Source organism: Zootoca vivipara, chromosome 4 (assembly GCF_965207765.1).
Source record: "Zootoca vivipara chromosome 4, rZooViv2.hap1.1, whole genome shotgun sequence".
In the NCBI taxonomy this organism is placed as follows: Eukaryota; Metazoa; Chordata; class Lepidosauria; order Squamata; family Lacertidae; genus Zootoca; species Zootoca vivipara.
The window spans coordinates 56,844,955-56,860,688 of record NC_142587.1 but is presented as its reverse complement, the minus strand read 5'-3'; the positions used below and the strand labels follow the sequence as shown (position 1 = coordinate 56,860,688).

General features: G+C 42.0%; 1 protein-coding gene across 2 annotated transcripts in view; it reads right to left on the bottom strand.

The window, feature by feature from the left end:
- TMPRSS15 (transmembrane serine protease 15) overlaps positions 1-15,734 on the bottom strand; it is a 64,061-nt gene that overhangs the window by 35,630 nt on the left and 12,697 nt on the right. For both annotated transcript variants that reach the window (XM_035114992.3, XM_035114993.3), the window contains exons 4-8: positions 15,509-15,660; positions 13,975-14,016; positions 12,133-12,171; positions 11,008-11,127; positions 2,636-2,744 (exon numbers count right to left, since the gene is read on the bottom strand). In XM_035114992.3, coding sequence (XP_034970883.3) covers positions 2,636-2,744; positions 11,008-11,127; positions 12,133-12,171; positions 13,975-14,016; positions 15,509-15,660 — 462 coding nt within the window. The remainder of the gene's footprint in view (positions 1-2,635; positions 2,745-11,007; positions 11,128-12,132; positions 12,172-13,974; positions 14,017-15,508; positions 15,661-15,734) is intronic.

Below are 15,734 nucleotides of genomic sequence, written 5' to 3'. Positions count from 1 at the left end.
CCTTTATTTTAGAGACATGCACATTCAGAAAATGATATAAATCTGCTCCAGGGTGTCATGTCCCCCAGTCTTCTAGAGCAGATTTGGGAGGTGGGGTATGAGGGCTGTAGGGGGAAATTCAGTTATGCAAGTGGAACTCTGTAGCATGAACAGAACAGCAGTGCTGGAAACAATGAATAGTAACTTTTTAAATAAACAGTAGCATCATCCCAGAAACAGTCCTTATTTCCATTGTCATGTCTTCCTCATTTTAGAAACTAGAAAATCTGGAATACTCAGGATGTGAATATGTACTTAAAACTGGCAAACTGTTTTGAATTTACTAAATTACAGTACCTTTTTTTCCCTGGTTGCAGTTCCCAAAATGAATTGAAGTATTTGACCACAACCATTTCAACATGCTTGTCAGAATCAATTTGTAAAGTGCAGTAGAGCACATTTTTAATGCAATCTGTAATCCTTTCTATTTATTCTTTTGTTAGCACTTGCGTAGATAGAAGAAGCATAGAAAATTATATCTGACAATAAAAAAGCTCAAGGAAAATGCAGGGAAAAGTAACTCAGTAAGGCGTATTTGGCTAATTTAATATGATAGGGTAATTTTGACAACAATCAAGTTATTTTTCTACATTTATTAAAAAGAATAACAATATTATATATTTCTGTTCAGGAAAGAAGCACAAAATTGGATGAGGAAATGGAAAATCTTCATAAAAGCTTAAGTCAGAAGAAAGCAAAAAAGAAAACAAAAAAACCTAACAGATTGTCTTTGTCCTGCTTCTGATTTACTTTTGAATCACTGACAACAGCACGTGCAGGAGTTCAACATGTTTATATCATCATTCAAGGACAGGAAGTGCCTGAGTAATTTGTTGAATCCTTCCACAAATATCCCACATGCCACTCAGCTCCTTCAAAATATACCCCTCCAGTTTTGCTGGAGGAGAGAACTGGGGTGGAAGGGGAAGAAAACATCTAGGATATTTCATCCTATATCCTGAGCTTGTGCTTGTTTTTCCCACTACTCAGGTATTTAGCTGGGAGATTGAGAACTAAAGGGCTCTTAGCCAGTGGATCATCCATTAGCCAATATTGGCCCTATACTGGAAAAAGCATAGTCCTCCTCTGCAAACAAGACAAGCAACAGCTGTATTTTGGAGATCTATTTTCATCAGTAAGCCTCCCCACCCCCTGACCCATGAGGTGCTCCTAGAGATGTGTCAGTAGTCTCTGATGGCGACAACAGTTGACAGCTAGGTTATTAAGGAAAGAAAAGGAAGTCAATCGTTGCATGAGACAATGTTAATTGACTGATGCATAGAAGCAGGTAAACTGGATGCAACCCACCCTGAGGTTATGTATCAAGACCAGGGTCAGCCCAAGACATTTTGACACCTGAGGTGAACCACAAGATGCTTTCCTGCCAGAGAAGAAGGCGTGAGTAAAGATCTACATCAGGAACCAGAGAGAGAGAGAGAGGTGATCTACATTGGGAACAAGGTTGGGAGGAGACCAGCAACGCCTCCTATTCACAAAGAGGCTACTGCAGAGGTGAAAGGCTGCTGTAAAGGTAAAGGTAAAGGGACCCCTGGCCATTAGGTCCAGTCGTGACTGACTCTGGGGTTGCGCGCTCATCTCGCATTATTGGCCGAGGGAGCCGGTGTATAGCTTCCAGGTCATGTGGCCAGCATGACAAAGCCACTTCTGGCAAACCAGAGCAGCACATGGAAACACCGTTTACCTTCCCGCTGTAGCGGTTCCTATTTATCTACTTGCATTTTGACGTGCTTTCGAACTGCTAGGTTGGCAGGAGCTGGGACCAAGCAACGGGAGCTCACCCCGTCACAGGGATTCGAACCGCCGACCTTCTGATCAGCAAGCCCTAGCCTCAGTGGTTTAACCACAGCGCCACCTGGGTCCCTTGAAAGGCTGCTGAGGAAGCAGCAAATCTGGCCTCCAAGGAGTGCACTGCAGCTGCTGCTTGGAGGCCAGATATGTTGCCACTGTAGATTCTGCCGCACAAGGCAGTTGCCTCACCTTGTGTTAGAAATGGGCTGTCCCTGATCAAAACAAGGAGAGAAGCTGGGCATGTTGCAGACAGTGGGCTGCTCAGTGATGGCTCAGTGCCTGTGGGAATCACCTTGAGGAGGAGACAACACAGAAAATGGCCCTTCTGGGGTTTCCCCTTCTGTGGTGCCTTTGGGGACCAAGAATTGCACCCCCATGGAGTTTGCAGATAGGTGGTGGAAGGATCCTGAATGAAAGAGACCTCCGGGTATAGGGTGGTATATAAATTCAATAAATAATAATAAATAATAAAAGACAGGAAAGTGAAGATATTCCAGGGTGAGAGATGCAGAGGAAAGAAAGGCTACCAGGTGAGAGCAGAGAGGGCATATTTCTTAATGTTTTATTTATTGTTTATGACTACTTTTATGCTGTAGTTTTTTTTATGTTGTAAGTTGCTTGAGCATTGGTTTGTACTATGGAAAGGTGGCATCCAAATAAAATTATATTGGTGCATATTATGCCCTGCATTAACTGGAGTGTACAAAAAAAACATTGTTGAGAAAAAAGTGTTTGTATTTTATCTGCAAATACAGTCTAGTTGATAGAATGTTGTCAGGTGACTTACTGTATAATCCATCGGCAAGCAAGGTTTGAAATATAAGGCTCTGGATAATGAATAGAGTGGAAAGATCCAGAGGAGCCAGTCAAAATAAATTTTCCATCACAGGATGTAGCTGTAAATAAATAATAATATCTTTTCAAGAAATTCAGTCTCAGAAAGATATTGCTCCAGTCCTTGATTATAATGAACAATTGTACTTTGTTTTCCAGCTATGTTGTCTCAGTAACACATTATGGGAAGAGGAAAAGCTTTACAGTTTGAGATAAATTTGGTTATATTAGCAGACAGAATATAGATTTGGTATTCCTCATTTTATTTTTACTGTCTTGAAGGGGCTAGGTTTCTTATTTCCACGGCTCCCCCTTATACATTAAATTGATTTCTGGAGCATGAAAAATTACCTCACACGTCAGCTGCAACCATTATTCTAAGACAGCGATAGTAATTCATCCACTGCTGCAGTTAGAGCCTCCTTTCTGGATATGCCTTAACTATCACTGGCACCATTACAAGGTATAGTTAGATAGAACTCAGGATACTAGAGAAATGGAGCTCATTCTTATGAAGGGCCAGCTATACAATTAGCCACAGTCACAGAGTCATGTCAGGCAGCAGATGGTGGGAAGTGGTGTGGTATTCGAGAGAACTGCTTTTGTGCCACTTGCTCTACTCTAGCTTTCTATCCTCAAATTCAGTAGGAGATGCTATTCCATCACTACTGTTGATGACCCCATCTGCACTATACATTTAAAGTCATATCATACCACTTTACACAGTCATGGCTTTCCTCAAAGAACCCTGGAAACTGTACATTTTTCAAGGTGCCACAATTCCCTGGGAAGTTCCCTGGGACCCTCACTGAACTACAGAGCTCAGAGTGCTTTGCCAGTCAGTTACTCTTCCCAGGGAACTTCCCAGGGAATTGTGGCACCTTGAAAAATGTACAGTTTCCAGGGTTCTTTGAGGAAAGCCATGACTGTGTCCATGGGGTCTCCTAAATCAGTGTTTCCCAACCTTGTGCCTCCAGCTGTTTTGGGACTACAACTCCCATCATCCCTAGCTAGCAAGACCAGTGGTCAGGAATGATGGGAATTGTAGTCTGAAAACAGCTGGAGGCACAAGGTTGGGAAACACTGTCCTAAATAACAGCTCTCAGTACCCTTAACAAACTACACTTCCCAGGCTTCCTTGGGGAAAGCCATGACTGTATAAAGGCTTATGATAATGCTTTGAATGGCGCCTAAGATTCAACTCCCAATCTGGTTGGCTTTTGTACATGGAATGGGGGAGAGTGCTATCTTGTCTTTTGCCTCAGGCAGCAAAAATCATTGTGCTAGCCTTGTGCCCATGAGGTAAATCCTTGTGTTGTGGATGTGAGGAAATACAAATCTGGTCACTTTTTATTCCAAGGGAGATCAATCTCTGGCCAAATGAGTTCAAATGCTCAGAGCATATTTTGTTTTCACTTCTTTGCTGACTCATTACAGCAATCCAAGCACATTTTCTAGAATTTGTCCTTAGGATAATGAGGAAGGGTGTACATGTCTTCACAGCCAATCCATGCTAACCAATATATTTTGTTGACAGGTAGTTTCAGATACAATATTAGTCCTCTTCAGGCATTAGTAAATGGTGACAGTAAACATGCAAGGGAAGGCATTGGGGATGAGTGTGCTAGCATTACTCACTGCCCATCACTGTTTTCTTAGTCTTCATGGAAGATGACAATTTGAAGCTGACACTCTTTGGTATCGATGGGGGCTACCCCCACATTTTACAACCCTGATTTTGTGTCTACATTCACTGTTTAATAATGCCTGCAGAGGGCATATTCCTGCAGAGGGCATATATATAAACAGTATATAGCTGTTCAAATTTGTTGTGTTTAGACTCAGCCGACATCTCTGTCTTGTTATTGCTGTTGTTTAGTCATGTCCAACTCTTCATGACCCCATGGATCATAGCAAACGAGACACTCCTGTCTTCCACTGCCTCCCGCAGTTTGGTCAAACTCATGTTCATAGCTTTGAGAACACTGTCCAAAGATCTAGTCCTCTGACGTCCCCTTCTCCTTGTGCCCTCCATCTTTCCCAACATCAGGGTCCTTTCCAGGGAGTCTTCTCTTCTCATGAGGTGGCCAAAGTATTGGAGCCTCAGCTTCACGATCTGTCCTTCCAGGGAGCACTCAGGGCTGATTTCCTTCAGAATGGATAGGTTGGATCTTCTTGCAGTCCATGGGACTCTCAAGAGTCTCCTCCAGCACCATAATTCAAAAGCATCAATTCTTCGGCGATCAGCCTTCTTTATGGTCCAGCTCTCACTTCCATACACCACTACTGGAAAAACCATAGCTTTAACTATACGGACCTCTGTCGGCAAGGTGATGTCTCTGCTTTTTAAGATGCTGTCTAGGTTTGTCATGGCTTTTCTCCCAAGAATCAGACGTCTTTTAATTTCGTGACTGCTGTCACCATCTGCAGTGATCATGGAACCCAAGAAAGTAAAATCTCTCACTGCCTCTATTTCTTCCCCTTCTATTTGCCAGGAGGTGATGGGACCAGTGGCCATGATCTTTTCCCACATAGAGATTTCTAAGGAGACAGATGAGATGATCAGGCACTCCCATTTCTTTAAGAACTTGCCATAGTTTGCTGTGGTTGACACAGTCAAATCATTTTGCATAGTCAATGAATCAGAAGTAGATGTTTTTCTGGAACCCTCTAGCTTTCTCCATAATGCAGTGCATGTTTGCAATTTGGTCTCTGGTTCCTCTGCCCCTTCGAAATCCAGCTTGCACTTCTGGGAGTTTTCAGTCCACATACTGCTTAAACCTGCCTTGTAGAATTTTAAGCATAACCTTGCTATCGTGTGAAATGAGCGCAATTGTGCGGTAGTTGGAGCATTCTTTGGCACTGCTTTGGGATTGGGATGTAGACTGATCTTCTTGCTGGCATATTGAGTGTTGCACCTTAACAGCATCATCTTTTATAATTTTAAATAGTTCAGCTGGAATATCATCACTTCCACTGGCCTTGTTATTAGCAGTGCTTTCTAAGGCCCATTTGACTTCACTCTCCAGGATGTCTGGCTCAAGGTCAGCAACCACACTACCTGGGGTGTACAAGACATCCATATCTTTATGGTATAATTCCTCTGTGTATTCTTGCCACCTCTTCTTGATGTCTTCTGCTTCTGTTAGGTCCTTTCCACTTTTGCCCTTTATTATGGTAATCATTGTAATATTCCTTTCATATCTCCAATTTTCTTGAACAAGTCTCTGGTTTTTCCCATTCTATTGTTTTCCTCTATTTATTTGCATTGCTCGTTTAAGGAGACCCTCTTGTCTCTCCTTGCTATTTTTTGGAAATCTGCATTCAATTTCCTGTATTTTTCACTATGAGTACTACCTGAATTTCAGTATAGGACATGGTTCTCACTTTCGAAAGCTGAATTAAGGAATGGGGACAATGGTGGAGTCACTTCATTTCATGGTGATTTTATCATTAAAACTAGGGGGCGGAGGGTTGCAATGTCACCTGTTGTCTGCATTTCAGCTGAGAAGCTAAATGATTTCACTGAACTATGACAGCATTGGGAAGAAACTGTCAGAATTACACCCTTCCTGTGCTGCGGCTTTATACCTCTAGCATATGCTGAACTCAGTAACACTAAAGGGAATTTTAATGGGGACCGGATGGTGTTGGACATAGTTCTTTTAAAGGAAATTGGTTCTTTTGTGGACAAGAGTAGTTATAAAATGACTATAAATCCTGTTGTAAAATTTTCCAAACTTCAGAGCCCCCTATTATGGAAGAGGTATTGTCCCTTTGGTAATGGGAACCAAGTGAAAAATCACAGACCTGGAAAACTTGGCCTGCATTCTAACAGTGTAAGTGGCTTGGTTCACCTTTTGATGGTCTTTCTGCTAATTCTGCTAGAAGAATTAAAGCCTGGCAGAACTCTTCCTCACTTCCAACTTTAACACCGTAGAAATAACGGTCAACATGTCACACTGTTATCTCAACAGAACCCCATTCTCCTAAATTTTGTGGAGGGCAGGTTTTATCTACTTTTATTATTATCATCACCACATTTATATACCACCTTTGCTCCATGTAGCCAAAGCTAATATACCCACTTTTCTCTCTATTCATTTTATCATCACAACAATCCTGCAAAGTAGTTTAGGTTGAGAGATAGTGCGTGGCACAAGGTCACCCACTGGACTTCATAGGTGAGTGTGACTTTTAATCCTGCTCTCCCAGGTCCTAATTGAATACTCTAACTGCTGCACCATGCCGGTTCCTTTAGGGAAACAATGAGCTGAAACTTAAACACTTTGGCCATGCAGTATGTTAGCATCTTATGCACATTTAACATGTGTCATTTCAACCATCTGTGGCTGAAGGCAGGCTGGTTGAAATTCTCTTGGGGTTACCTGCTGCAGAATGACCTTAAAAGCTCTTTTCACATTGGGTAGCCCAGCTTAAAGGGAAAGGCCCGCTCTGATTGCCAGTTCTAGGATGCTCTCGTGGGATCTTGAGAGGCAATCTAAGTTCCAGAATGTGAAGATTCTTAGGCTTCCAGAGCCAGTGTGCTGAGATGGCCTTGCCTGGCAAACAAGGCAGTGAGCTTTAAAAGCTCTTTTCATGCCAGTTGAACCAAGCAGACCAGGCACAAAAATAGCTTTTAAGCTATTTGCCTGGTTTGCAGGGCACCCAAGCCCATTCAGCTTGAAAGATCTCGCTGGGTCATTTGAGCTCCCAGGAGATCTTCTGAATACATCTTTAGCCTTCCAGATCCAGTATGCTGAATGGGCCTTGTCCCTCACATAAGGCAGAAAGCTTAAATGCACCAGGTATCCCCAAGTGGACCAAATGCCAAAAAAGCAAAAAAAAAAAAAAAAGCGCTTTTAAACTTTCCGTCTTGCTTGCAGGGCAGGGCCCACTCAGCACACAGGACCTGGCAGTACTGAGGATTCTCTCTCTCTCCCTGCCCCCCTCATCCTCTAGCTGCAGGGTGGCTCCAAGTGTTTGATTATAGGTAATTTTCATGTATAAGCAGAACCCTTGGAACCAAATCCCCACATAAGATGGGACCGTACTGTATATGTATTGTGATGCGTCATTTCAAAAAGCTTTTGTACACTGAGTAATAGCAATAGTCCAATAACATCTCCGACTGGCAGTAGCTCACTCTGGCTCAGAGCTATTGGGTTTATTTAACTAGAAAGCTCAGAGGTTTATCACTGAACTGAATACATGTTAAGCATACCATGGGGATATAGAGCTAAGCTTAATTTTTCAATTCTATGCATATGGATTTTTCACAGAGTCCCACTAAGCTGAAAGCTGAATTCTATAGGTAGGAAACTGGGGGGGGGGGGGGAATCCTTGTGTATTGGCTTAACATCTTTCAATGTTCCTACACTTGAGGCTGTGATATATTAATCTTGCATCTACATTGTTGACATACTAGGAAAGAGACTGTATTCATAGTTGCTCCCTTGATGGTTTTTGAAGTTTTGTTTTAATTGTCAGGAAAAGAAATGGGTTAAATGAGCAACTTGTGTACAGTACGGTACATGCTAGCTTCTTAACATCTTATTATTAACACCAATGCTCTTGCTATATTGTCAACAGCAGAAAACTGAAATTTGAAAGAACAAAACAAATATAAATATTGAACATAACCAGCCACAGAGAAACATGACATTGGAGCTGGGGAATAATATTTAATCACATGTAACTAGAAAACTTCCTGAAGGCACTTGCTGTAAAGTTTCCCCCTCAGGGACATCAACATGAGTTGTGGACATAAGTGAACAATCTCATAACCTTTGATTGTGTAAGCAAAATACAGCTCTGGGGTATGTGAATATGCTCAGAGTAGTTGTAGTGGCAGAAGGTGAGGGTGTGCTTAACCAGCTGCGTTAGGTGCAAAGACTGAAGAATCAGATAGAAATACTACTACAAATGGTAGTGGATGTCAGGGGGACTCCCTACAGGGAGCCTCCCCCCCATCATCCTGACCAGTACTTTGCCCAGCGACAGCGCTAGCAGCGGGTCAGGGGGAAGCGGAATGGAGGAGAGAAAGCTCAGCGAGGCATCAGAGCCCTGGCAACGCTCTGGGGAACAGACGGTGGAGGAAGGGCTCAGTGAGGCATCAGAGCCCCTGCACCACAAGTGGAGGAGGGATGGCTCAGGGAGGCGTCTGAGCCCAGGCACTGCCCCAGCCGGCCAGGGGAAGAAGGGGCACCGCTCCTTCCAGCACCCAAATTGAGGCATGCGCCCAAACGCAGGGCGAAGGGCAGCATTTCGGGGTGCCCAGGTTAGTATGCTGGCCCCAAAGCCGACGGGCGCCATTGCCGGGTTCTGAGAGTGACTAGGAGGTCATGTTTTCTGCTATCTCTGCACTGTAAATAGTATGCACAATAAAAGCTTTAAAGACACAACGAACTGGAGCGTCTTTACTCGGGAGTAGCCGCAACAACTCCCTGACAAGGTAGTAATTCCCCGTCCAATTGGACTACTCTTGTTGGTTTATTTGTTTTAAAAAAATCTTGATCTCCACTGCTTTTTCTTTTCAGAAGGGGAAAAGAGACCTCTATCATTTTCTTTACAACAGAAAAGAGGTTGTGGGAGGAGGGATTTTGACTGAGAAAATCATCTGCAGTGAAACAGTTAAGCATCTTCCTACCACTCTCCCATTCAAATTTCTAGCCCTTCCCTGGTTGTATTCCAATAACTACTAATAACAACCACTGCTAGACTGTTCCTGTTGTCTCCCATGTCTTAACTAATTTGGTGCTTAAAGTCCCAACTGTTGGAATGTGATTTATTTCCCCACCTTATCTGAATGCTCTGTTGTTGGCCTCCTGATATTGGAATCTCAACACAAACAGCCATCATACAGTTTCAAGAGAACAACCCAGCTATGCACCATAGACTGGCCTGCACATGAAGGTAGGAGCATAGGAAGCTGGCTAATACTGAGTAGGACCTTCTAGTTCAGAACTGTCTACACTGACTTGACAGTGGCTCTCCAGGATTTCAGGCAAAATATTTTCCCAGCCTTCCCTGGAGATGCCAGGGATTGAACTTGAGACCTTTTATATGCAAGGCAGATGCTCTACCATCGATCTATGAGCCTTTCCCTTAAGAATGGGCTTGGAAAGAGGTGGTAGACTTATAAGGTCTACACAAAAGGAATTACAGTGGTACCTCTGGTTGCGAACAGGATCCGTTCTGGAGGCCCGTTCGCAACATGAAAAGGCTGCATCATGAAGTGCCACATCTGCACACATGCATGACGCAATTCGGCGCTTCTGCACATGCGCAAAGGGCAATTTAGTGTTTCTGCGCATGTGCGCGTGCTGAACCTGGAAGTAACCTATTCCAGGACTTCCGGGTTCGGCACGTCCGTAACCTGAAAAGACATAACCCACAGCGGATGTAACATGAGGTATGACTCTTAATTTCTTAATGTTTGCCTGAAAATCAACACAAAAGCAGAAAAACACACACAGCAGTGACTGAATTGGGCTACACCTTTCAACTTGGTGTGTTAGGGTTTTGAGACAAGAAGTATGCCAGATCCAAACTTCCCTTTCATTCTGGAAGGCCATCAAGGGAACAGGAAGGGTTGGGAGCTGCCAGATTCAAAACCATCCCCAGTCTGCCACCCCAAACACCTCATCTGTGCCAATACCATAGCTGCCAAGTTTTCCCTTTTCTCGCGAGGAAGCCTATTCAGCATAAGGGAAAATCCCTTTAAAAAAGGGATAACTTGGCAGCTATGGCCAATACTACAACTAGAATTCCAATGGTGGGCTGGCAAGGGCAGCAGAGGCCTCCATGCTTGTAAAATGGAGGCATCAACTGCAGATCCACACCCTATCATATAGTCTCCAGGATGCCTAACATGGGAGACCATCTCATCTTACATACACAGCTTGGCTTTTCACTTCTATTTCTTTCTATTGTAGTCTCTTTCTGATAGGAAGCAGACCAGACTGAGGATATGAATACAATATGAATTTAGGGCAGTGAAAGCTGGATCTTTGTTTCAAAGCAACACCATATCTGAGCCTTTTAGATAGCATAAAACAGCTATCCATGGTTAATTGCATAAATCTTTTTGTAGTCGGAATATTGCTTTTCTGTAGTATTTCACCTATAATTTCTTTATCATTATTCTTTTATTTTTTTAAAAAAACTGGTAACTCAAGTTGCAAGAATTTCTTTCCCCTGATGGGTTAAAGAAATAATATGGTATGACCTTCCACATATTGTATTACCTTCCACATAACACTGCATGATGTTGAGAGATTCTGGAAAGGGTCAGAGGTTAATTGAAGGAACTCAAATTCTTACCACATGTTTTTTCATTTTCATCAGAACCATCTGGGCAGTTTGGTATTCCATCACAAAATGATTCTCTTCTTATGCAGCTTACACCATCAGCACAAAGCTCATCAAGAGGTAAGCATTTCACTAAAATAAGTTTTTAAAAGGAAGATGGCATTATTCAGAAAGTTTCTTTAATCATATACAGTTTGTTGTTTAGATTGTGCACCATTTAGAGATTTTTGAAATATTAAATTACACATCAAGCTTTAAAAATAAGTAACTAAATATAGCAAGGGTGGTCTGGGATGCCCAACCCAAAATACAGTATTGACACAGTGTTCTCTATACTTTCAGTGCAAACTCTTCAGTGTACAAACCTGGAGCAAAAGGCAGTCATGCATTCTTCTCCCAGATGTGCTACTCTAGTCTTTCCAATAAGATTGCTAACTGGCCCTTTAACAGCAGTTTGGTTCTGCAGCAATCAGGAGGTTAAAATGTTTAGCTGTGAAGGATTGAACCTAGGACTGCATCAGTTTTACCCCTGAGTTACAAGCCCTCCATCCTCTTAAGGGAACTTTGTGCCTTCATACTATTCTGTGAGCCCAATATTACCAGTGACAGAGACTGATTATAAGTTCTGAGATACTTCAAGTAAAGGCATAATAAATCCTGTGAAAAAAAATCAGTAGTTGCAAAAACTCAAAGAGCTTGATTTTTTATTGACGTTAGAAACTGTGCTTATAAAGGACAAGTTTAAGTCCTTTTTGAATGAAACTTCAGAAAACTAAACCACATTGCCACCTACTGGAGAAAGAAAATGTGCTTTCTTCCATTACGGATTCTCTTTCCAAGACAGAATACTGTAACAAAAGTATATCCAATCATCAACCTTTTTAAGCACAAATGTTCCTTACTTGTTCCTAATATCCACTAATTAGTACAGACACAGGTTACTGAAATAGATGTATATTAGCGTAATGTAGCAGAAAGTGCTGCTCATAATTTGAACACAACCTTTTAAAGCCGTATCTGCACAGGCTCAGTGTGGATCTTGTGGGTAGAAAAGCATATGATTTACTTGATTACAAAAAATACCTGGAATCTTTGATACAAAAAAACACTATATCTTGCCATTTTTTAACTACTAACCTGATGTTGTCAAAGGACTCGTACCAAATGTTCTGAAGTCTTCAAAGCAAAAAACAAAGACAATTGGGAGGGGGAACAGAAAATTATTTATAAAGCAAATGTTCCTTCCATTCCTATTAGAAGCTTGATAGTGCAATCCTATGCATGTCTACTCAGCAGTAACCCCAGGGCCGTCTCGAGCAGGTCGGGCGCCCTTGCGCTGAGGCGCGGAGATCGCTCCGGTGCCCCCGCCCTCGCAGCGTGCAGCACGGCTTCCGCGTGGCTTCGTTGCGCAGCACCCCCCCTGCCCGCCTTGCACCACCGGGAGTGCACCTAGAGCCGGGCCTGAGTAACCCCCCCCCTGAGTTCAATGAGACTTACTCCCAAGTAAATGAGCATAGTATTGTAGCCTTATGCAAAAATGTAGATAATGATGTGAGCAGTATATTACTTTGGTTGTTCCACTTCATCAATGACTTTGTCTAGATTTCTTTCAATATTAGATTATATGCTTTGTATTTACCAACCTGATGTCGAACCAGGCAGAGGGCCTTCTCAGTAGTGGAATTCACCCTGTGGAATGCCCTCCCATCAGATGTCAAGGATATAAACAACTATTTAACTTTTAGAAGGCATCTGAATGCAGTCCTGTATAGGGAAGTTTTTAATGTTTTATACTTCGTTATGTATTTAAGAATTTGTTGAGAGTTGCCCAGATTGGCTGGAGAATAAAATAATAATAATAATAATAATAATAATAATAATAATAATACATATCAGAATTATATTGAAAGTGTGGGAGTATATTGTTTAGCCATTGGAGATCATCAATTACTTTCCACAGATTTTCCTTTTAATTAGGCTGATATAACCTTTAGACCATATTAACTAAATTAATTGAAATTATGTTTATGTTTTCATTGGCTTGCTTTTTGGTGTTAGCTTCTGTGTTGTACCCATCTCTGCTATTTATTATTGTTAAAACGGGATGTTGTTGTTTTATAAACTAACTCCTCAGTGTCTCTCTATCCCTGCTTTATTCAAACCTCAGTCATTGTTTAAAATCTCCATTTCCCTCAGTGTCTCTTCACCTTTGCTTTACTTCTTTCATTGTTTAAAACTACTATTCCCCCCCCACACACAGTGGAGAAACTTTCACACAGAAATAAACTCTTCTCTCCTCTCTCCTGCCTTGCCTCCACAATACCTTCCCATAACCACCCAAAGTCATTTATTACAGACATGATTGTGCCTTTTCCTTCCTGCCTCTTCCTCCTTTCTATGTCCCTCCTTTAGATCAGGCATCCCCAAACTGCGGCCCTCCAGATGTTTTGGCCTACAACTCCCATGATCCCTAGCTAACAGGACCAGTGGTCGGGGAAGATGGGAATTGTAGTCCAAAACATCTGGAGGGACGAAGTTTGGGGATGCCTGCTCTAGATCCCTGGGAAACAGCCAATGAAAAGAGAGTGATGATGGACTAATGCAAATATAGTATATGAGAGAGAGAGAGAGAGCGTAAATTTCAAACCATCCATTAGGAAAAAATAACAAGTAGGAAATAAGAAAATCACTCCAATAGTCTAATTCAGCCACTTACACACTGGTCTCTCAGCTAAGACTGGAAGAGAATGACCACTCTCATGAAGGACTTTGTTTCTTTATTTCAACACCCCAACCCTAAAGTACTGTTACTAGAGGTGTCTTGAAAAACAATTCGCTATGATTTCAAAATGAGAGATCCACCACCTCTCTATCCAATTCCCTTTTTTCTACATCTTATCCCCTCTCAAGCTCTGGTTGTTTGTCCAATCAGCTTGGTTTCATTTCTGAGAAAATGCTATATGATTTGTAGTTACTAACCTGATGTTGTCAATGGACTGTTTGTGCTAAACATTCCTGAATCTGCAAAGCCAAAACAAAACTGAATATTATTTCAGAACACAAAAGGAAAGGGAAAAGAATAAGCTGTGCCATTTAAAAAATTTTTATTTTTTTTTGGAAAAGAACAAGGAGAAAGACTTGGGTTGGAGACTCCCTGCTCCAATTTAACATGCCTTGTTAAATTGCACGGTCCAACTTGGGAATGTGAGAATTTGCCCTGATTTTACCCCGATTCACCACTATCAATTAAACACAAGTTCTAGCCAGTAAGGCTGATGCTAATTAGATGACTGTGCAATGAACAGCTGCATTTTCAATTAGTGGTTTCCATAACAATGAATTCCAGTTTGGACTTCAATTTCTGAATCTAAAACACATGAGGTTTGAAATATTTACACAGAAAATAACCTCTCAAGTGCAAGCTATTTTCAAACTCTAGTTTTACTAAGTGAGAAACTTAGAAGGAATGGCTGCTGAGGGGTGGGCAGCACTTGTGGCCTGTCATAGACTCCCCCCCCCCAATGCCTGGGATGCAAAATCCCTTTTGGTGTGACTAGCCGTTGGGTCCTCCCCTGGCCAACTGTTTTGGATGGTGGGATAGCCTGCCAAGACTTAAAGACCTGCTGCACGCATTTCACTCAGCACAGTCACCCCAACCCAAAGAAGGTATAATTTTAGGGTACCCCATTAGAGGGGGCTAAGTACAAGTCTCTGCCCAGAAGCCAAGTATGGGGCAAATGGGCCATAGAACTTCCAGCGGTGGCCAAGGATGGGCCCCATCAGTTGATCTGCATCTTGTCATGGTCCAAATCCTAGGCACGACCGTGCTTAGGCTTCATCCCTCCCATCAGGTGGCTGATAATAGATACACCCCCAATGCCTGAGTCAAAACCTAACCTACACCTGTAATCAATAAAGTTGTAGCCAATTTTTAATCCCAGACTGTTGTCTTATCAAGTTTGTTCCACCACACCATTGCTATTTGCTTCACCCTTCGAAGTTGGGTGGGGGCTCTGTAAGTGGCGTCCACAATTGATATTGTATATGTAATATCCTGTACTAATTTTTTTTTTACAGTATTTGATGCAAGCTATTAAATATTGAACAGTTTTCTAGTCCTGTCACTTATGGAGATGGATTTGGGGGTTACTTTGGGGTGGGAAAGCAAATGAATTGGGACACCAAATTTCCCCATTATATTATACTGTAGATATGCACCCCCTTTTGGAAACTTTCCCATCCTCTCTCACATCTTCAATGTACACAGTGCCTGAATTTCACTTCTGACTCATCTTACTGCATCTCACAAATTCAGTCATTGCTTTGTTTTAAGTCAGCCTTGTTGTGGCTGTTGTAGGTAAATACCTTAGGATGAGGAGTGTTGCTGACTAGGATCGACACAGAAAGACTGGTTGGCAGGAGCAAGGGTACTTTGGAGAAGATGCCATTGTTGAATAGGAGTTAAAAGAATAGCACAAGGCAATGTTTCAAAAGGAAATACAGTAATGATTACCTGTTATTTCTATGCTGTTCACATCAATGTTGAGAGTCTGCAGAAGATCACTTTTATTTCTTTCAATGCCCAATGCAAGTTCATTCTTTATTGTTACATCAGGCACCCATTGTACAAAGAAAAGGTTGAATAGTACAATAATGCTGCCATTTCTGCCAAAGAACAACAAAAATTAACAAAATTAAAGTCTGCTAAAAACCTTTTTGTTTAGGTAAATTAATTGTAA